The sequence below is a fragment of the Oryctolagus cuniculus genome, chromosome 7, assembly GCF_051225735.1.
Source record: "Oryctolagus cuniculus isolate XC-2025 breed Fujian yellow rabbit chromosome 7, ASM5122573v1, whole genome shotgun sequence".
NCBI lineage: Eukaryota > Metazoa > Chordata > Mammalia > Lagomorpha > Leporidae > Oryctolagus > Oryctolagus cuniculus.
This window is the reverse complement of record NC_142873.1, coordinates 128066014-128088576: the sequence shown is the minus strand read 5'-3', so window position 1 is coordinate 128088576 and position 22563 is coordinate 128066014. Positions and strand designations below refer to the sequence as shown.

The following is a 22563-nucleotide window of genomic DNA, read 5'->3' as shown; positions in this document are numbered from 1 at the left end:
TCATAGCCCCAGAACTGCTTTTAATAAGCATCCACTTGGCTATCTTATAACTGTATTCAGCAGTAAAAGAGGCCTATGAGGGCTCAATGAGATGCTGATGTTTCCAAGAAAACCCTGGATGGACTATCTAGAACATATGCCTGGGTAAGGAGAAAGTAAAGCTCCCCTTAATCACCTAGGAAGATAAACTCTCCGGAGAGAAATCAAGTGGTGGAAGGATTGGAACCATTAGCCACAAGGTTGTTTTTTTTTTTTTTAATTAAATACAATAGAAAATATCAGAATGTATCATTCCAAGAAAGAATAAGTACTGAGACATAAAATTTTTGTTTCAGTTAATAAAATACATACATATAGTTATTAGGTTGCAAAAACTTCTGATAGACACTAGATTAGAGGTAGAGACTGAGGGGCCGGCACTGTGGCACAGTGGGTTAACGCCCTGGCCTGAAGCACCGGCATCCCATATGAGTGCTGGTCCAAGTCCTGGCTGCTCCACTTCCCATCCAGCTCTCTGCTGGGAAAGCAGTGGAGGATGGCCCAGGTCCTTGGGCCCCCGCACCCGCGTATAAGACCAGGAAGAGGCTCCTGGCTCCTGGCTTCAGATCAGTGCAGCTCCGGCCATTGCAGCCATTTGGGGAGTGAACCATTAAACGGAAGACTCTCTCTCTCTCTCTCTCTCTCTCTCTCTGCCTCTCCTCTCTCTGTGTAACTCTTACTTTCAAATAAATAAATAAATCTTAAAAAGAAATAGAGGTGGAGACTGAAAGCAGAGACCAAGGAGAAGGCTGTTGCAGAAAAGCAGGCTGGGGTGACAGGGATGAGCTGTGGAGAGGCTGATGTGAGCTAGAGATGAGGAAAGGAAGCCCCCTACCGTCAGGTCCAGAGCCCACCAGAATGTCTCACCCTCACCTACATCCCCACAGCACCACTGCCTGAGAGCAGTATCCTACCTACTCATCAGAACAGGAGCTCCCACCTCTTTCCAACTACAACTGAGCTTGTACTCAGAAAGTATAGCTATAATGTCCATGAACTTGAATTTCAGAGGTAGATGTCACAGGAAACAGTCAAGTAACAGGAGGCAGAACTGAGTCTATGCCATGTGGGGGCTGAGTCACAGAAAACACATGAGGGAGGGGTAAGCCATTTTATTGCAGCTGGGGAGTAGACAGGCAGTACAGTGCAAAGCCCCAATAGAAAAGGCAGGCACCTGCTAGAGGTGGCCCAGAAACAGGGTCTTGGAGGGGAGGGTGGACATGGAAGGCTTCATTCCACTACTCTTCTAAATCCTTACAGGTCACTCAGGAGCATCTTAGGGTCCTGAAGGAATGGGTCCTCTTGCTCAAGACTCAGGCCATGGTGCTGAAAGCAGCTGGGCTCCAGGTTAGGAAGGGTGCTCCCTGGGAGAACTAAAGAAGGGAAAGAGAAAAGAAAACCAAGCATCAGCGAGCACTGTGAAATGTACAGAGCTAGGCCTTGGGCCTTTCTGGTAGGGAAGGACACACAAACCTTGACTTGGAAGAAGCAGCAGCAGAGGTTGATAGATTCACAAAGAAGGAGGCAGAGACTCCATTCTACCCAGTTGTCATCCACCCATTCAGAGTCAGCCTCCCCCAGAACTGGGATCCCTGCCTTTACCCGTAACTAGCTTCTTTAAAAGTTTCCAGCTACCATTACCACCTGGAAGATTGACTTCAGAGCTATATGAAGAAAGAGACATGGCGAAGGTGGTGGCAAAGGGCAGCTTACACTGAAGGACATCATCAGAGGTCCTGGAAAAGGGAACACAATCAGAGTCACAGGTGGTGCTGACGGTACAAGAGGCCCTCCCAGCACAGTACTGTCCTCCTTCCTGAGGCTAGGACTCCAGTCTCTTCTCCTTTAATCCTTTAAAACTATAAAGATACCTCAGTGACTCTGAACAATGCCCAGTGCTGCCATTATGAGCTATAATCTACACACTCATCCCACCCCTGGAAGCCCAGGTCAAATTTAGCATTAACTGAACTTTGGTAGCCAGTGCCTCATCTCTGTCAGTCAAAACCCCTCCACTGGCACAGCACCCGCATCCCCTGACCTGAGGAAGTTGTGCTCCCGCCGGGCATCCTGGACCTCTGTCATGGCAACCTCCAGGGCGTGACCCTTGTGGCCACTTTGCAGCTGCTCCAACATCTGCCAGATCATGGGCCCATGTTGAACCAAACCTCTCCCTCTGCAGGAGGAAACCCCCTCCCCATGATTGGCCTCCCAGGACACCTAGAACCCTCAAGTGGGCAAGGACAGCTTCTTATGGCCTGAAGTGGAGTAATTAGAAAGAGATATGAAGAAAAGCAGAGTACACACAAGGAAGAGGGAAATAAAGATGGGGAGAGAGTGTTCTGGCCTGCTCGCAGAAAGGGGTAGATAGAGAAGGGAAGGGGCCTCAGTGGGGAAGTACATAGAGAAGATCTGGTCCTGGTCCTACCTTCCAGCTACGGGCCTGAGCCTGCCGCCCCTCAGCTACCTGTTTCAGGAGCAGCTCCTGGTGCTGGCCTACAGATGAGAGCAAACTTAAGTGGCTGCTCCCTGACTTCTTTTCTTCTTCCTTCCTGCCTGAGGACCTTATGCTGAAGACAAAGACAGAAGCATTCTGGTCCAGCTGCGGGAAGCTTCCAGGCTGACTGGAGAGACTAAATTCACACTATGAGAGGCAAAGAGCAAGACGAAATACTTGGCCAGACTTCTCAGTAGCTCAAGCAGTCAGTGCTATGGCAACTTCCTGGGAGAGCAAGAAGACTTTCCAGAAAACAGGACAGGGAGCACATACTCACCCCCAGTCTGTTACTTACTCAGCTGGTCCCGCAGTAACTTCAGTTCCTCCCGCAGAATCTCTGACTCCTCCCACAACAGTTGCCGCCTGCAGTGTTAGCGTAGAGTCGGTCAGCAAGCCCAGAGTGAGGAAGAAAATGCCCTCCTAGAATGCCAAGAGTTCAGAAGCCTGGAGAAAGCGAGACCTTACTCATCACTTACTCAGACTGCAGCTCCTGGTGAAGCCCTCTGATCTGACTGCCCTTTCCTGGTCCTGCTTGGCCTTGGGCTTGGGCCTGCTCTTGTACCTGGCTCCGAAGGCCCTGCAGGTCCCTTCTCAGTATCTCCAAGCGTTGGTCCAGGGAAAGAGTCCTGTCTTCTGGCCCCCCCTGCAGCAACTTCAGTGATGCTACAGCGGGACAAGTTGGGGGTCAGCCCGTCTGAGTTTCACACATGAGCCCACTTTAGTTACAAATCAAGAAACACGCGTACACACAGCAAAAGTGTGTGGACACATACAAAACTGGGTGAATGATGTGAACAGCTTGTCAGATACCTTCCAGGGCACTGATCTTGTATTTCTGCTGTTCTCGCTCTTGCAGCAGACCCTGTACAGACTGCCTTAGTGCTTCGGTCACCTACAAAGGTAGAAAAAAACACACGAGCTCCTGTATAAGAGGCCTTCCCAACCCCTACTATTCTTGTCTCACACAAACACCATATAGCACACAGGAGTTCAAGCCTCACCTGAGCCTGAGACTGCAGCTGGGATCGAAGAAGAGTAATTTCATCCCAGAGAGAGGGTGGACGGTAGGTCCCAGTGCAGCTCCTCCTCTCTGAGACACTGGGAGTCTCCAGAGCCCAAGGGTGTCGAGCTAGCACTTCTGACTGGGGAGGCAAGTGAAGAGGGGAAATCCAGGTCCCAGCCAGGTCCCCTGCTGGGGGAATAAGAAAGGGACAAATGCAGAGTCCAGTGGGGGGTCGGGGAGAGAGAGTTCAGGAAAGGAAACAGTTGGAAGAAGGCAGATTTTGGAAAGGCTGGGAGAATACTTCCCTGCAGTGGTGACTTCAAGGGGATACAGCCGCTGCTACAAAAGAAAGTTACACCGGCCAAGTCTGAGAGTGCAGTATCCTGCCCCACCCCGCCACACACAGCCTGGGGCCTAGAGCACCCCTCACCTTAATCCGGGCCACATTTCTATCAGTTGCATTGAGAAGCACATCAAGCTGCTCAGACCAACTCAAGCTCTGGCTCATATCCTGGTGGCGGGAGTCTGGCTCCCTTGGCGTCTTGTGCCGTTGCTCTACCAAGGTACAACCCAGGAAAGGCCACCACGTTAGATCGAAAGAGGGGAGTGGGGATGCAGTATTGGAGTAGGGGTGCAATATCAGACCAAACTACGTCTCTGGGACTAAGCAAGGGCGGGGCGCTCCTGAGGAACTGGAGGAAAGTGAGATACTCTGATATATAATTTTTTTTTTTTTACAGGCAGAGTGGACAGTGAGAGAGAGAGACAGAGAGAAAGGTCTTCCTTTGCCGTTGGTTCACCCTCCAATGGCCGCCGCGGCCGGCGCACCGTGCTGATCCGATGGCAGGAGCCAGGTACTTATCCTGGTCTCTCATGGGGTGCAGGGCCCAAGGACTTAGGCCATCCTCCACTGCACTCCCTGCAGGCCTTTGTTTAGATTAATCTTCAACTGTGTTCCCATAAGGAGGATTCATTAGAAAATTCCATTTGTACAGCTCACTGACATGGTTAGCGCTTGGCCATCTGGCTTCAGTGCTCTCTTTCTTGTACCTTGATAAGCACGTCTGGTAGCTGTAAGACCTCTCTGTAACTCCCTTTGTCAAATTGATGCTGATTCCTGTGAAATTATTCCTTTGAACTATGTTGTAAGATGACCCCTGCTTACCCTCGACTGTTACAATCCTTGTCTTATACTATATAAGCTACCTCCTTCTCCAATAAAGTGAGACCTTGATCAGAATATTGTCTTGGTCTCCCTTCTGTGTCTGGTTTGTCTCTCCATTCAGGCCTGCCCTCCTCGTGTCCTAGTTGATTACCCCGCGGCCGGCCGGGGCAAGGTGGGATCTGAATGCGCCGAATCTTGGTGGAGACCGTCCCTGATCCAGGATACGCGCCCCACCGTGCCAAATCAATGCCTGCTACTATTGCCGGCGGCTGGGTTCAAACTCTCCAGAAGTTCGACTTCAGACTGGCTACCGCACAGCCACCTGGGAAACTGAGTTCGTCTCTTGCGGTGACAACTGGCGACGGAGGCGGCAGAACTACGTCTCCCTGGAAGCTACCATGGCACGCACACCCCCACCGTGAAGCTTGCCGGGAAATCGAGTCTTCGTGATTCTGTAGGGGTTGACTCCAAGGACCTAACAAACTACGTATCCCAAGATGCATTGCGAAGAACCAACAGGCTTCCGCTGCTGGGCCTGGTGGTTCCTGGGAAATGGAGTCCAAGCCGTCTTGAAACACAACGGCCCCTTTATCCTTGAGACTCCATTCCCCAGCAATCTCAGCGTGCAGCGTGTGTTATGGAGCCGCATGTCGCAGAACTGCAGCAGAAGGTTGAGGACACGTTGTGTCCTTTTGGCTTCGAGGTTTATCCCTTCCAGGTTGGTTTATCCCTCCTGCAGTTAGAGGGTGAGGTGTATATGATTGGGCTTGGTGCAAACGGCGTGAGAGCCCGGGAGCCTCACCGAGATCCTCCGGCCCGCTGTCCATCTGGCTGCTGGGACGGGGTGTCAATGGGTATTTGGGTTAAAAATGTAGAGAAACGGTCGCATGTTTGTCCTTTTACCCCATTGAATGCCAGATTGATGAATAGAGGCGCTTTATAATCCTGTAACCTGTGCGACGTTATCACCTACATAGTTTACAGGGAAAAGGGACCCGTTGGGGAGAATCACCTTGGAAGCTTCCCCAAGGAGTTAGGAGAGGGCAAGGCTTAGAAGGTTTGCGTGGCTATGATTTATTTCAGCTGGGAAGGGAAGGGCAAGAAAACAAGAAAACAATTGGCTGGTTTGTTCCATCTACCAACAGAAGGATAATTCACAATGTTGCTAATCATCAGTGCTGACTGGTTGCAGAAACTGCACCCGCCTGGCACAGAAGTCTCCGCGCTTCCCTCCCCCCTCACTCCCCACTCCCGTGCCTTTACTTAGGACCGTCTGCCCCACATCAGTGCCCCCTGCACTGAGAAGTGTACTTAAGACACAAATTAAATTAACTGGGCTTGAGACTGTTTGTCTGATGCTGAGAGCCCACTTCCCACTTTTTCCATTGAGTAGCTCACAGCAGTGCTGGGAAGTAGAGAGGGAAAAATAGGTTGGGTCTACCTTGAGAGAGGACTTGCCAGAAAAAAAAAAAAAAATTGAGCTATGAATGAAAAGATAGATTGGAAGGAAGGAGGATTATGTACATCTGAAATATCAAGAACAACTTGAAAAAATGTTTAGGAGAAGTGGTGGCACCCCCACCCCCACCTCCCCGCATCCCCCGACCACCACCTTGCTTCTCCTGGATACCCCTCCACAGCACCTACCCTTATCACACAGTCAGTCAATAAAGCTTTCCTCTGAGCAAAAAAAAAAAAAAAAAAAGAAGAAGAAGAAGAAGAAGTGGTGCATGACAGGTGTGAAGGAAATGACTGACAAGTCAGGCAGACCTGGGTAATGGGAACTGTTGTACTGAACGGAGCCCGCTGCAACCCTGCTAAGGCCTGAATCTCCCAAATCTGCTTCCTTCCATCTCACTGATTCATCTATGCCCTGGTCCAGACCACCATTTCTCATTTGGATTACTCCAATAAACTTTGCTGTTACCTCACCTCCAATCCATGCATCACACTGCAGCCAGATAGTTAAATCTTCAGTGGCTCCTCATTGTCACCAAATTAGATCCACTAGCACTGAAGGCCAGTCACAGTCTCACTCCTACTATTTCTCCAGCCTTCTCCCTTCTCCCATATGCAGAACCTTCACTCCCACCAAACTAGACAATTTGCCCTTCCCTAAATGTGCACAGTGCTTTTCTGCCTATGCCTTTGCTTATGCTATGACCTCTATTTAAGACACATAACAGGAGTGGGCGTTTGGTGCAGCAGTTAAGGCACCTCTTGGGATGCCTACATCCCATATTGGAATGCCTGGTTAAAAAATCCCAGCTCTTCTAATATGCTCCCTGGAGGCATTTCAAGTACTTGGGCCAGTGCCACCTATGTTGGGGACCTGGATGAAGTTCTAGGCTCCTGCCTTCAGCCTCGCCCAACCCAGACTGTTGTAGGCACTTGGGGAATGAACCAATGGATGGAGGATCTCTCTCTCTCTCCCTCTCTCTCTCTCAGCCTTTCAAGAAAAAAAAAAAAAATGGAAATTACAACACACCCACCAGATTCTCCCTTTCCACATCAACCTTCAGTTTTCCTTACCAGCCTTTGGGACTCAACTCCCAAGAAAGCCTTTTCAGAAGACCCTCATCCAGCAGTGTACTGCACTGATCACAGTACAATTTCTGTTATGAGTTGTGCAGGAACTCTGCCTCTCTATTCTAAAACTGTCAAATTCAGATGAGTTCCCCGTAAACATGCATCACAAAGCATCAGTGAAAATTTATTGAACAGTGAGATGGAAACTGAGATAAGATACATGTGGCCTGAATACCAGGCTAAGGTATGAGCCTGGCTTAGGCCTAAGCTAACCCTCCAGCCTGGCCTGAACTTTCTATCTATTCCAGGTGGCGTGGTACAATGAACTACTGCCTCCAGCCTTCCACTTGCCCCTGCCAGGACCTACTCTGGCCTTCCTAGTACTCAGCACGCCTGCCATGTTTGACCAGGCCCTCAAGCCCTTTTTGCAGAGCTGCCACCTCCAACCACTGACAGACCCCGTGGACCAGTGTGTGGCCTACCACCTGAGTCGTGTTAAACAGGTGAGCAAAACAACTTTTCCCCAGCTTCCAGATCTCCAGTTGCTTTCAGTTCATCAAAGCTCAATGCAGGGTCTAGAACTAGAGCTAAGAGCCGCTCCTTCATAGGTGAAAAGATACCCTAATGTCAGCCTTGATATTCTGAACTCTACCCCAACTCTGCTTCCTTTGCAGACCCCCAGTCTGAAATCAGTCTTTTTTTTTTTTTTTTTTTTTTTTTTTTTTTTGACAGGCAGAGTGGACAGTGAGAGACAGAAAGGTCTTCCTTTGCCGTTGGTTCTCCCTCCAATGGCCTCCGCGGCCGGCGCGCTGTGGCCGGCGCACCGCGCTCATCTGATGGCAGGAGCCAGGAGCCAGGTGCTTTTCCTGGTCTCCCATGGGGTGCAGGGCCCAAGCACCTGGGCCATCCTCCACTGTACTCCCTGGCCACAGCAGAGGGCTGGCCTGGAAGAGGGGCAACCGGGACAGAATCCGACACCCCGACCGGGACTAGAACCCGGTGTGCCGGCGCCGCTAGGCGGAGGATTAGCCTAGTGAGCCGCGGCGCCGGCCTGAAATCAGTCTTACCCTACACAGATGAGCAAACTTACGAAACCCAAACCATTCTTCTCTTGGTCTTCTGGCTGAATGAGTCCAACATCTTCCAGGCATTACTCACCTGCTAGTTTTCTGCTATCCATGGAAGCCTTTTAGGACGGACGGAAGTGTTTCCCTCCAGCAAACTCAGATACACATAAATAAGTGCACCACACGTTGTGTCTCCCGAGAGTTAGGCCTTGTCTTCCTCCACACTAGAACACTGGAGGAAAGAGCCAAACCACCCCTCATACTGGAGGTTTCTGAGCAAGACTGCCTATTTCCCTTCAAGCAGAGGCCCTCTTGGAAAGAACTTGTAACTTTCACAATGAAAGAAATGACCCAGGTTATGCTTTCCCTTCAAACAGGACTTCTGACGGCAGGACCTTAACAAATTCATGACTCCCCTCATGCTGACAGGAGCCTCTTTCTCTCTGTCCCAGAGCCTCCCAGAGCTGCAGATAGAAGTCATTGCTGACTATGAGGTACACCCCAACCGGCGTCCCAAGATTCTGGCCCAGACAGCGGCCCACGTGGCAGGGGCTGCCTACTACTACCAACGACAAGATGTGGAGGATGACCCCTGGGGAAACCAGGTCAGAGGGCAAGTGTGAATGAGGGGGCTGCGGGGAAATGGTAAAATCCTCCAACATGTCCCTATTAGGGCTCACATTCCTTTGGCTTCCCTGGGTGACAACCCAGACGGCTATGTCCTAGGTAGGGGACTGGCCCCATCATATGCTTTCTGGAATTTTCCTGGGGATACATCAGGTCAGAAAACCTGGTCTATTCTGTCTTACAGGGCTCGGGCTGGAGAGAGTAAAGCAGTGATCAGGAGACCTGTGATGAGACTGGAAGTTGAGGCTCAGCCTAAGGGACCTTTCCTCATGCTTAGAAGGAGTGTTCAAGAGTGGGCATCTGGTGCAGGGGTTAAAATGCTGTTTGGGATACTCACATCCCATACCAGAGTGCCTGGGTTCAAGTCCTGGCTTTGCTTCCAGTTAGCTTCCCTGGGAGATAGCAAGTAATGACTCAGTATTACTTGTGTCCCTGATACCCATGTGGGAAACCTGGATTGAGTTTCTAACTCCTGGCTTCATCCTGAGCCAGCCACAGCTGTTGTAGGCACTTAAGGGAGTGAACTAGCAGATGGGAGATCCCTCTCCCTGCCTTTCGAAGAGGTTGTCCTGAGAGAGGCTAATGTGTGGAATCAGTCCATTGAGTAGAAGTGATGGTGTTGCCACGGTGACTCCCCTGACCTTTCCTGTATCCTCTTCCCAGCACATATCGGGTGTATGCATACACCCCCAGTTTGGGGGCTGGTTTGCTATCCGAGCGGTGGTGCTGCTGCCAGGGATAGAGGTGCCGGACCTGCCACCCAGAAAGCCCCCCGACTGTGTGCCTACAAGAGCTGACCGCATTGCCCTGCTTGAAGGCTTCAATTTCCGTTGGCGTGACTGGACTTACCGGGATGCTGTGACCCCACAGGAGCGCTACTCAGAGGAGCAGAAGGCCTACTTCTCCACCCCACCAGCCCAACGCTTGGCCCTGTTGGGCTTGGCCCAGCCCTCAGAACCTAGGCCCTCATCCCCTGGGCTTTCCTTTACTACAGTCAACTGCAAGAAGCCTCAGAATCCTGGCAGAGCCCGGAGCTGGCTCAGCCCGAGAGTCTCACCACCTGAATCCCCTGGCCCTTGACAGCTTACTCTCTGCAGAATCCTTATTTATACTGGCACTTACCAAGACTTAAGAGTTTATTCTGGGTACGAGATGACCACTTCTGGTACTAAGTCTTCAATGTGGTCACCAAGGCTTGATCAGGGCTGACATTGTGGTGCAGCAAGCAGGTTAAACTACCACATTCCAAATGGGTGCCAGTTGTGTCCCAGTTGCACCAATTCCAATCCAGCTCCCTAATGCTTGTGGTACAGCAGAGGATGGTACAAGTATTTGGGCCCCTGTCACCCACGTGGGAGACCCAGTTGAAGCTCCTGGCCCAGCCTTGGCCATTGTGGCCATTTGGGGAGCAAACAGATGGAAGCACTCTCTGTAACTCCCTTTCAAATAAATCTTTAAAAGAAAAGCTTATCAAGTGGTTGATGTGATGGAGTAGGTTGAACTGCTGCTTTTTGACCCTGGCATCTCTTAGCTCAGTGCCAGTTTGTGTCCCGGTTCCTCCACTTCAGATCCAGCTTCCAGGCCCCTGCTACTTGCGAGAGACCAGAATGGAGTTCCTGGCTCTGGCCTGCCCCAACCCTGGCCATTGCAGCCATTTCTGGAGTGAGCCAGAAAATGGAGTATCTGTTCTTTCTGTGGTTCTTCAAAGTACTTTAAAAAACAAACAAAAAAAAAAAAAAAAAAAGGAAGGAAAATGGGCCACTGCCATCGCATAGCAGGTACAGCCACCACCTACACTGCTGTATAGGCTCCAGTTCAAGTCCCCCATTGCTCCATTTGCTCCATTTCCAATCCAGCTCTCTGCTATGGCCCCTGCACCCACATGGAAGACCTAGAAGAAGCCCCTGGCTTCAAATCAGCTCAAGCCATTGCAGCCATCTGGGGAGTGAACCAGTGGATGGAAGACCTTATGTGGTCTCTACCTCAGTAACTCAACTAAATCTTTAAACTATGACACTAGCCCTGTATTTCCCCTCCTTGTTCAGTTCCAAAGGGACAGAAGCATCCAACTCTGTTCTCTTACAGGCTAAGCTTTATAGCTGGTTCAAATAATTGTATTGGGACCATAACTTGCAACTTGACCTATTGCATAAGTTGTAATATCCTAGCCTACACTATAATAGGGCTTGCTTTTCTCCAAATATAGTAAAACTTTACACCTAGTTCCAATTCCTATATTTTGCTTCAATACAATTATTTATTCTAAGCAGCTCTATTTTGCCCTCAAGAGGGAAAGCAAAGCATAATTTCCTCCTTAAAAAAAAAAAAAAAAGGCAAACACCTCCTAAAATGAAGAAAGTCTGTTAAAGTTTAATAGATACTACAAAAGGTCAGTGGACTGATGCCCCACTACTGGTACATCATACACATCAAATGGCCTTGTGCCCCAACACAGCTCAGGCCATTCCAAACAAAGGGAAAAAAAGGCTGGACTCCCCAACCCTGTAGGATAGGCCTTTCCTTTATAGCACACCATATCTTGGCTGAATCTATAGTCTTCTACTTTAACCAGGGAAATAAAAGTACAAAAAGATTTTGTTCTCATGGTTGCACGCTGCAGCCTATCACTAACTGGCTCAGCGCTCACTTCTGCTTGGAGAAATATTCTTTGCTCTTCTGGACATCAGGCTTGATGGTATCACTGCCAGGCTTCCAGCCAGCTGGGCACACTGCAAGAAAAGGAATTACTAATTAAGAAGCTGTCCAGTGGTTTGCACCTCCCTCTCCCACAGACAAAGGGCTGCCTCAAAAGCAGACATGGGCTATGAAGAGATCCAACACTCAGGCGCTAGGAAATCCACACTGCAATCTGTCATTCAGCCCTTTAGTTAAGACTACTTTATAAAGCTTAAATAACTGAAATCTCATCACAGCACTAATACACCATCACACCGAATTTAATCATGTAGCTCCTGAAATTTCCAGAAATTAAAAAACAGCTTCTATAGTATGGCCCCTTTTTTCTATTTCTTCAGCATGGCTTTGTTTTAGTAAATCTCAAGTACATACAGCAAAATATTAAGATTTGTTAACAGTGGGTGGCAGGTAAATGGGTATTCACACTTTCATAATTTTGTGTATGCTTCAAATAGCAAGTCTAAATGGTCTTCAACAATTGATGCTGGCACAGCCAAAACTAGAAACAACCCAGTGTCCACAGAGATGAACAAAGCACAGTACATACAATGATCTGTCATAAGGAGAAATGAAGTTGTGATACAGGCTACAATACGGACAAACCTTTAAACACTGATCATGAGAACCTAAACATACAAGAATACTGTATGGTTTCAATCTTTATAAACTAACTAGAATAGGCAAACAGATGGAGCCAAACTAAAATAGGTTCCCAGTGCATGGAAAGAAAAGTTACTATTTAATGATTATACTCTTTGGGATGAGAAAATACTAAACATAATGGTGATGTTGGTTAATCCTCCGCCTGCAGCGCCAGCATCCCATATGGGCGCCAGGTTCTAGTCCTGGTTGCTCCTCTTCTAGTCCAGCTCTCTGCTGTGGCCCGGGAGTGCAGTGGAGGATGGCCCAAGTGCTTGGGCCCCTGCAACTGCATGGGAGACCAAGAGGAGGCACCTGGCTCCTGGCTTCGGACTGGCGCAGCATGCTAGCCATAGCAGCCATTTGGGGGGTGAACCAGCGGAAGGAAGACCTTTCTGTGTCTCTCTCTCTCACTGGCTAACTACACCTGTTCAAAACACACACACACACATACACACACACACACAAAGGAGGTAAAATATTTGCTATTATTCCCTCTTCCCAAAGATGAGATGAGCTAAATAATAAGAAAGCTAGGACGGTATAAACCAGTAACACTAGGCTGCTGCTTCCTCTGGCAGCCCAGCAGAGCTCAGCAGCCTCATCAGTGTTCTTTATCTCTGACAAAACAAAAAGCTGAAACCACAAAGGATTCAGGACCTCTACAGAAGGCACTGCTTGTTTCATTATATTCTACCCCTTGGGTAAGTTAATTTTGGATCTTTTGCATAGCATTCAACCTCCTCCTAAAACATCGAGTTAGCAATGTACCTTAACTGGCCTGAGTAAAATCAGGAGACCAAACTCGGATTTTCCCCCTTGCATTTGCCATTGTGTTCTCAGAGACAAGCAGTCGTCATCTGCCACAGCAGAGTCATTTGCTAAAGTGAGAGATAGCAAAGCCCCTTCCGGTCCAAGGGCATCACAACCTCAGATGTCCGACTCTGCAACCAGCACTCTGGACACAAGGGATAGATTAACAGATAAATAGGAAACCCATCTAAACAGGGAATCTCCATCTGATGGTTACATAGCTACTGGCTTTAGTGGCACCAAAGGGTTAAAAGACAGGTCATAAACAAGTTGCAAAAAAAAACAAACAGCAGCATGAAATCAAAAGACCAGGCCACAGCCAGAGTTTGCCAGCAGGTTAACATGGGACCAAAAGATTCCTCTGACTAGGATGACACACAGCTAAAGAATAAACCAGCCATAAGGACCTTGCCAACAGTCTCTTTGGCACTAAGGCCTCATAGTTTTTTTAACCACACTCATATATTGGTGATAGAAAAGACACCCCCCCACACACTTAGATGTTTGGTTTAAACCCAATAGTGTTTCCCAGTATCAATATGGATCCCAGCCAAACTGGCTGAGTCACAAATAAACTAGCCTTCCAGCACAGCTAACGTGCCACAACTCTCCAAGGGGAAAATGGCAACAATCACCATAACCTCAGCATGAGAGGCACAGAAGGTAAAGCAGCTAAAACTGGTGCCTGCAATGCTGGCAACCCCATAAGTGCCGGCTGTGTCTCAGCTGCTCCACTTCTCATTCAGCTCCCTGATAATGGCCTGGGAAAACCAGCAGAGGATGGGCCAAGTGTTTGGGCCCCCGCCACCCACATCAGGGAGACCTAGAAGCAGCTCCTGGCTGACCTGGCCCAGCACTGGCCAATGTGGCCATCTTGGGAGTGAATGAGCCAAGACTTCTCTCTCCCTCTTTCAAATAACTAAAGAAGGCCCGACACAATGTCATTTACAGCATTTTAATTACCTTTAGGGGAAAAAAAGGTAGTCTTTGAATTTAAAGTACTAGTTTATTGGTTCTTTTAAAAATGTAGGATTATTTGCCAAACAAAACACCACATAAAATACCCAAGATAGTTCAGCATTCACAGCTCTCAAATATTGAGACTATTTCCAAAGTGCCAGGGAGAGAGCTGTATCTGTTCTAGTGGGACTGGAAGCAGCAATACCAATAGTCTAAAGACAGAAGCTTCAGAATTGTGAAAGCCTGGACTCAAGAGTGTAGCCTATATGCAGTGCCCAAGGAAAAGTCCTACTTTGTCATTCCGTGCTCTATCCTGGTGCCAAACCTCATCGTCCACCAGAGGGCAGTCTCAGCAACTGTCAGCTACTTAAGGATAATGTCCATAGGCCTTCCTGCAGATGGTGCTCACTGATCCCTAGAATCAGTCTCTTCCATTCTACCTAAGATGGACGGCACTTTTGGGTTCCCCAAACACACACCAGTCATTAGGAAGCTAGTTAAACTACGTAGCTTCCAGAGAAAGAAAATGAGATGTAGTTAGAACTTTGTCAAACTACATCTATATTCCTGATCTGATGCCACAGCACCTGATCAAAATTTATCTTCCCCTCAATTACACTGAGGTAAAGATTCCTATTCTTCCATATAACCAGCACTTGCTTGCTCCAGGACCTGAGTCCTTAAAAATCAAGCTCAGCTTCCAGACAGGTGGACACGTGGGGTTTTGTGGAAGGTGCCATACCCCTTTTCTCATATGCCTTGCACTGTGCAATCTCTTAGTATCCTTTGAATAAACCAGTAAATGTAAAACACACACACACATGCAAAATTCTAACTTCTAACTCTTAACAACCACTGTTGAAAAAAAAAAAACAAAAAGCTATGGTCTTACAACTGAAGTGGTAGAATCAACATTTTAGTGCTCTTCTATTACAACACTGCAAGCACACACAAGGAGAGAGCTACCAATGCTGCAGTGATAAGTAAAGGGCCTACACGCTAGTGAGTACTGGATAAAAACCGAAAGTTGAATGTGCCTGCCAATTCATGTGTAGCTATCATAAGGACAAAACCCGGATCTCTGATCAGAATCAGTTATCTGAGACTTCCACTGAAGAACCTTGATATCTATACTGAAATCCTATAGTTCAATCCTCCTCCCATGCTTTAAGGTTTTTTCATTAAACATTTGTTATAATCCACTTGATAATTATAATTCTTAAATATAACTGTCCCTGCATAAGAGAATAGTTTTAGATGTCAGAAATATATTTTCTATTAGCTTTTGCATCTGTCTTTAATAAACAACCAGTCTTGTTTCTATTTTACAGATTTCAAAACTGTATCACTGCAGCCAGCACTGGGCACAGCATGCATCCCAAGTGAGTGCCAATTCAAGTGCCAGCTGCTCCACTTCCAGTCCAATTCCTACTACTGCACCTGAAAAAGCAGAACCAACGTGAGAGCTCCAGCCTGGCTCAGCCCCAGCCGCTGCAGCTGTCTGGGGAAGGAGTGAGCAAGATGGAAGATCTCCCTCCCTCCCTGTGTCTCTCCTTCACTCCATCTTGCAAATAAATAAAATTTTTAAAGAAATCTCCTTTATTTTTTAAAACCCCAATAAAAACAGATATGGAAAACAGGGATTAAGTTCTCCCAATAAAGCTGGCATACTTTAAACATTAGGGCAAAACAAAAGGTTGAGAATCACATCTCTGAGATCCTCCTACACTCTAGTCATATCTGTAGCACTCAGTGATTCAAAATGAGGACAGAAATGGAGAATAAGCAGTTTGAACAAAAAAGCCTTTATCTTCCCCAAGCTTTTCCATTGCTCCCCATCCCCATAATCCACTGTAATCCAGATATTTCAATTTGTTAGAGGCATAATCACCCTTTCCTTCTTACAGTGTTTAGTAGTCTTTGCTCCTATCATCTTTCCCACCCTATTACCACTCTGTGCTTACCTTCCCCATGTTTGTCAGTAAACTGGAAGGCCTGAACTAGTCTCAGAGTCTCATCCACAGAGCGGCCAACAGGGAGGTCGTTTACAGTGATCTGTCGAAGGATACCCTTATCGTCGATGATAAAGAGGCCCCTGGAAGAATGAGAGACGCAACAAAAGGTTTACAATAAATAAGAGAATAAATGGCTTTCAGCCAACTGGATAATGCTGATCACCCGCCCCCCAGGAAGGTACACAAACCTGAATGAGATGCCTTCATCAGCCTTTAAGACCCCATAATCCTGGGCAATGGTGCGCTTAGGGTCTGATATCAAGGGAATGTTCATGGGTCCCAGTCCTCCTTGTTTCTTGGGTGTGTTGATCCTACAAAGGCACACGTAAGGTATGACCATTCATGCAAACTTTTGCATAGTAAGATTAACTCTACTTATTTCTTCCTCTTTCCCATATTCCTAATCTAACTTCCTAAAAAACTTCAAATATTTTGTAGCAGTAAAGTGAATGGCTGAGAACATTTAAGGTTAGTCACCGGGTGTACTCAGCTGCTTCTCCTCTGCTGCCAGGTAATAAAAGAGCAACAAAGGAAGGCAGAACCATTGCAGTCCTTCCATGAAGAGCTGGAAGTCAGTGAACTCTACATGCCAATATACATACCAAGCCAGGTGACAGAAGTGAGAATCCACGGAAGCACCAATCACTTGGCAGTTGAGTTTCTTGAATTCTTCTGCCCTATCACTGAAAGCAATGATCTCCGTAGGGCACACAAAGGTGAAATCAAGAGGGTAAAAGAAGAACACAATATATTTTCCTGGGGAAGGAAAGGAAGTCCTAGATTAGCCTTTTAAGCACTCTTCCTTGATTCAGAGAGAATAAAGCAGACATTTTCCTATGGAAAAAGGCTTTTTAAGTTGATGAAAGACAATAATTGTTAAAACACTAAGATGCTTGGGGTAGGTGTCGTGGCACAGCAGGTAAAGCTTCCACCTCCAATGCCAACACCCCACATAGCTGCTGTTTCAAGTCTCAGCTGCTCCACTTCCAATCCAGCTCCCTGCTAATGTGCCTGGGGAATCAGCAGAAGATGGTAGTCCCTGGGCTCCTGTCACCCATGTGAGAGACCCAGAAGAAGCTCCTGGCCCAGCTCTAGCCACTGGGGAGTGAACCAGCAGATGGAAGATTTCTGTTTCTCCCTCTCTGTATGTAACTCTTTCAAATAAATACTTTTTAAAATATGAAAAAATAAAACAAGATGCTCAATACAGATGTCTCTCAGCAGCTCTTCTAGAACTGCTGCAGCAGGAGGACCCAAGTAAAAAATGCTCCTTCCAGTTCCACACCTTATTCTGTCTCCTCCATGTTCTCACAGCTACCAACTACAATATAAACACTAATTTTGATCTTCTCTGAGTGGTTAAAATTAACACCAAATTTTCCAAAGAAAATCAAGGATACAATTATCAGCACTGGGTGGCCTAACTCCAGTGCTGACAAACAGTGCCAAGCGAATTGCTGGTGTCTCCTCTACTGCAAGGTGGTTATAAGAACCCAGGCCCTCTACACTTCTCTGCAATGGATAAACTACAGTAATGGGATGGTTAACTTTAAATGATTACACGAATCACAAGAAATGTCTTCTTAAAAAACCTAATAGAGGGGCCAATGTTGTGGCACACTGGGTTGAGCTACAGCCTGCAGCACTGGCATCCTGTATGTGTGCCAGTTCAGGTCCTAGCTGCTCTGCTTCTGGTCCTGCTCTCTGCTGGTGCGCTGGAGAGGACAGCAGAGGGTGGCCCAGGGTACTTGGGCCCCTGCACCCAAGTGGGAGACCCAGGAGAGACTACTGGCTCCTGGCTTCAGCCTGGCCCACCCCTGGCCATTGCAGCCATTTGGGGAGTGAGCCAGCACTCCCCAAAATTCTCCCTCTAATTCTGCCTTTCAAATAAATCAATCTTAAAAAATATTTCCTAAGAAGGAAGTTCCAAAAGTGGAGTGGTACAGTGGATCACTTGCCCTCTCACTTGAGAAATTCATAAATCCTATCAGAGGACTGAAGACTGCGAGGCAGATGCCAGCTCAGATACTTGAGTTCCTGCTACACCCAGGAGATGCAGATGAAGCTCCTGGCTCCTGGCTTCAGTCTGGCCCAGCCTTTGCTGTTGTGGTTATTTGGGGAGTGAACCAGAGATATATCTCTCTTTTATTTGAAAGGCAGAGTTACAGAGAGAAGAGGTATCTTCCATCCACTGGTTCACTCTCCAAATGGTCCCAACAGCTGAAGCTGGGCCAGACCAAAGCCAACAGCTTTTTCCAGGTCTCCCAAGTGGGTGCAAGGGCCCAACTATTTGGGCCATCTTCCACTGCTTTCCCAGGCCCATTAGCAGGGAGCTGGATGGAAACTAAAGCAGTTGGGAATCAAACCAGCACCCAGATGGGTTAAGAGTTCCACAGGCTTAACTCACTACACCACAGCACTAGGCCCAGATTCGTCTCTCTTGATTTCTGTCATTCTGCCTTCTAAATAAATCAATCTTAAAAAAAAAAAAAAAATGTTCCAAGAGCACTGATAGGGAACAGGGCTTCTAGCTCCAATTTTACTGAAAGTCACTCAGATTACAATTTAAGCAGATATTCCAACTGGCCAGGCAGCCTCTCACTGCCTAATGGGCTGAGCTACTGGAACAATTTCAAATATTCAGTTATTTCCAGGTGGCAGCAAAGTCTGAAAAGTCTTAACAAGCAGCCCTTGACATTCACTCTGGAAAAAGAGTAGAAACTGACTCAGCTAAACACCTTCTCTAGGGCTTTGTATTAACAAGCACTTTGACGCCTCAGCAGGTCAAGCCCTAGGGAACTGGAGAGCAGCTCCTGCTACTTGTCTGCACCCTTAGCAAGGTCCCCTCCCTATGGTGCTATTCACCTGGGTCAGAAGCTGCTGACCCCTGCACAGAAAACCCCATTACGTGCTCTCACCCCAACAACCAAGTATGATGTTCAAGGGACCTCATCAAATGTTCTACCCAAAATCCAACTCTAGGAACTGATGACACTACCCTACTAAGAAGGGCACTCCTGACATGTGCATTTCAGGATTCTGTTCTAAGGTATCTACATACATCCTCAATCGCCCCAGGAGACCCAGCTACTCTGGGAATTCAAGGCAAGGCAATCCTCCAGAGAACTTGCCAAGAGTCTGCAAGAAACTGACAGAAGGAGGAGTTGTTCCAACTTAATTCTTCTCTAGGGCAAAATAAGCAAGGGAAGATGTCCTCTGCCTAACAATATGTTATTTTTTTTAAATACTTATTTATTTGAAAGGCAGAGTTGAGGGCAGAGAGAGACAGAGATCTTCCACACACTAGTTTGCTCCCCAATTGGCAGCAACAGCCGAAGCTGGGCCAATCAAAAGCCAGGAGTTTCTTCCAGGTCTCCCACATAGATGCAGGGGCCCAATGATTTGGGTCATCTTCTGCTGGTTTCCCAGGCCATAACAGGAAGCTGGATTGGAAGTGGAGCAGCTTGGACTCAAACCAGTGGTAGCTTTATCCATTATGCCACAGTGCCAGCCACAATATTTTAACTGCTGTGACACACACATTCCACAAACTGAACAAGAACAAGCAATGTTTCAGCTCAAAAATTTGAGCTCTGAGAGGTCTTAAGTAGAAGAGGCTTCTTAAACTAAAGTCTAATAATGAGAATTTCGCCAATAATACAACTAAGGAGAAATACTGGAAAGATAATTGAGCTACTATGTCCAGGCATTAATAAAGCATGTGCTTTCTGCGTAAGTAGTCTGAACCTAGGATAGCTACCCTGTGATCACTGATAATCACTTTACTGCAACATGATGGCAACAGCTTCCAAAAAACCTTGTCCGAAAGCAGTGGAAGGTGGACCAACTGCTTAGGCCCCTGCACCCGTGTTGGAGACTGGGAAGGAGCTCCTGGCTTTGGATCGGGGCAGCTCTGACCGTTGCAGCCATTTGGGGAGTGAACCAATGGAAGGAAGACCTCTCTCTGTGTCTTTTTCTGTCTGTAACTCTACCTCTCAAATAAATAAAATCTTTAAAAAAAAAAATAGACCTTGTCCGAGGTTATGTAAAACATCCTAAGGTCAAACTTAACAGAGGCACAAATCTAACAAGCCATCCCTGCATTATAAGATAATTGCATTTTATTAAACCCAATGTAATTACTCATTACTCTTACCTTTGTAGTCAGATAGGCTGATGTCTTTGAACTGACCATCTGGCATAACAGCTGTGGCTTTGAAGTTGGGGGCTGGGTGCCCAATTTTAGCATTTCCTGAAGACATTTTGCTATCAATTTGAATAACAGAAAGTTATAAGCAAGCCTTCACCTACTTAAGAGACTTAGTTGTACATCAATCAAGGAACTGTCCAATAGCCCTGAGTAAATTTTACACTACTAAGATGCACAGGCCAGCAATCAAGGGTGAAAAACTGAAATTTCCAACTTTTAGAACAAAAAACAAGTGTCAATCTGAACCTTTGTTTAATCTGAAAACAGCATGGCAGTTATTTTACCACACCAAGGTCAACTCTGTTTCAGAACTATTTGTGCAAGTGCATTTTGCTCTGTATATTCACTTTACAGAGAGGGAGGGAGATGGAGTTTCAAACTAGAACCCAAATGTAAAGTGGCACAAGGACTGAACGCCTGTCTCCCAAAAACAGTCGGCTTTGTGCCTCCAGCTGCCTTTACAATGTGGGAAGCACACTGACCTTTTTCCAGGTTAAGTCTGTCCAAGACAGCACACAAATGAAAAGCCAACCCAACTTTAGGTGTTGCCCTACAAGTCCTTTCAAAATAAGTTTCTCACTTCCCAGCCAAGATCCTGGGGGTAAAAGCAAGAACAAGAGGCAATTTACTGCTAAAAAGCAACAAACACTGCCCTGGATTCACACCAAGACAAGGAGTTGAGATTTAACTAAGTCATCCGCCTGAAAACTCAAGCAGCTAATTTTCCAAGTCCCACAGTTTCTGGAGTTTGTTACCAAAACCAAAGGAAACGTTAAGTATTGCACCTGGAAAACACTGTACGCTTTTTTTTTTTTTTAAAGATATCTTTTAACATCTTTCACCAGAAAAAAAATAGCATGCTGAAACTTGGTGATCAACTATAGGGTGTGATCCTAAAATGGGCCTTCTTGCCCAAACCTGCTTTTTCGGACGCCCCCCACGTTCAAAGCCCAAGTAACCTGCACAACAGGCTGCTGGACTTAAAGGATCTGATGTGCCCGAGATCGCGGCGACGCCCAGGCTCAGCACTGCCACTTCAGGTGCTCGGCGGCCACTCCCGCCATCAGCTCCGCCCCATCCCCGCGGACAGAGTGCGCAGTCTTCAGCGAGGGCACCGGAATCAGCACGAACTCCATTCCGCAAACGAGAAAATGCCGGAGAGGAGACCTTCCTAGCAGGGCCGGGCACAGCCCTCACCCCATCGCACAGTGGCCTAGGCACACGCTGTCTCCTACAGCCACAGGTCAGGATGCACGTACTTGACCGAAGCTTCCCGAACCGCCCCGCCTGAAGGACAGCTGTCGGAGACCCCCCACCCCCACGAACGCCCTCCGCCTGGGGTGTGGGAGGAGGTGCAGGGTATCTACGCTAACCCGGGGCTCAGCCACGTCCCGCGCCCACGAGGGCCTCACGTGGGCGGGCGCACGGCCCGGGAGCCTCACAGCACCCCCACGCGAGCACGGGCAGGGCCCAAGAGTTGGTAAAGTCCAGCAGGTGTGTTACGGGGCGCTGCACCTAGCTCCTCCAGACCGCGAGGCCCACGCACTCACCAGTTCCAACACAGAAGTCTGAGAGACACAGAGAATCGTCGCGAGCCAGGAAGACGAAGCCCGCAGTCCGCGCGGGGCGCTGCTTTTATAACCTGTAGCGTTCTCGCGAGAGTCGGAGCGGGCCGGGGGGTGCGGGAGGAGGGGAGAGGAGGGGGATCCGGGCCGAGCCCGCCCCGCCCAGCGCGCTCCGCGGGAATGACTCAGCGTTTTCCCGAGTTGCGGTGGGCAAAGGCTCAAAAGGTGGAGCCCACCGCCCTGCCTCCGTGGCTGAGGTCGGAGAGCGAGGGTCCCTCTTGACCGTCCCCAAACTCAACGCTTCCTTTATGAAAGAGACCGAGATGCCCCACTTCCAGGACCCCTGTGCTCTGTACCCTCAAGTTCCAAACCGGGTTGAGGACCCTCGCTGCTGCGCGCGGAGGACCCGTCTAACTACAGCCAGCCCTAAGAGCTGTCTTTCCAAGCAGTTCTCAAGTCTGCCTAGGTCCCCACAGCCTTTGCCCTCGGCCCTTAGACCCTTAAATTGTTCTCTTAAGGGTTCCTTCTTCCAGTGGTCCCTCCCACAGCTGCTGAAGGGAATCTTTCTGAAAGCAGGTGATGTGATTCCTCAAATTTGTAGATTAAAAGCTGGAGCTCTGTAGACAATGTCTTGGGGTAAAATGCCTCGCTATCGTTTTATATGTAACCTTAGGCGGTGTCAACCCTGTTGAGCCTTAATTTTCTTCACCTGTAAAATGGGAACATTAACACTTAAT

At 47.9% G+C, this 22563-nt stretch overlaps 3 protein-coding genes across 3 annotated transcripts; 1 reads left to right on the top strand and 2 right to left on the bottom strand.

Moving 5' to 3' along the window:
• Window positions 1-1135: 1135 nt before the first annotated feature.
• On the bottom strand, window positions 1136-3777 carry CCDC163 (CCDC163 homolog; the record flags this gene model as incomplete). Its single annotated transcript, XM_070078580.2, has 8 exons — window positions 1136-1412; window positions 1681-1775; window positions 2081-2175; window positions 2468-2535; window positions 2832-2899; window positions 3013-3199; window positions 3347-3428; window positions 3538-3777. Coding segments are annotated over 8 exons (954 nt in total), but the record flags the coding sequence as incomplete, so codon positions are not given.
• Window positions 3778-5254: 1477 nt separating this feature from the next.
• MMACHC (metabolism of cobalamin associated C) lies at window positions 5255-10392 on the top strand. Its single transcript, XM_002715139.6, has 4 exons — window positions 5255-5422; window positions 7542-7736; window positions 8753-8905; window positions 9591-10392. The coding sequence occupies exons 1-4, from the start codon at window positions 5342-5344 to the stop codon at window positions 10005-10007; spliced, it is 846 nt and encodes a 281-aa protein (XP_002715185.1). The 5' UTR covers window positions 5255-5341; the 3' UTR covers window positions 10008-10392.
• Window positions 10393-11272: 880 nt separating this feature from the next.
• On the bottom strand, window positions 11273-21873 carry PRDX1 (peroxiredoxin 1). Its single transcript, XM_002715138.6, has 6 exons — window positions 21812-21873; window positions 20208-20317; window positions 16654-16807; window positions 16240-16362; window positions 16001-16131; window positions 11273-11656 (listed from the first exon to the last, which is right to left on the bottom strand). Exons 2-6 carry the CDS (start codon window positions 20311-20313, stop codon window positions 11571-11573), a joined length of 600 nt encoding a protein of 199 aa, XP_002715184.1. The 5' UTR covers window positions 20314-20317; window positions 21812-21873; the 3' UTR covers window positions 11273-11570.
• Between the last annotated feature and the right edge of the window lie 690 nt (window positions 21874-22563).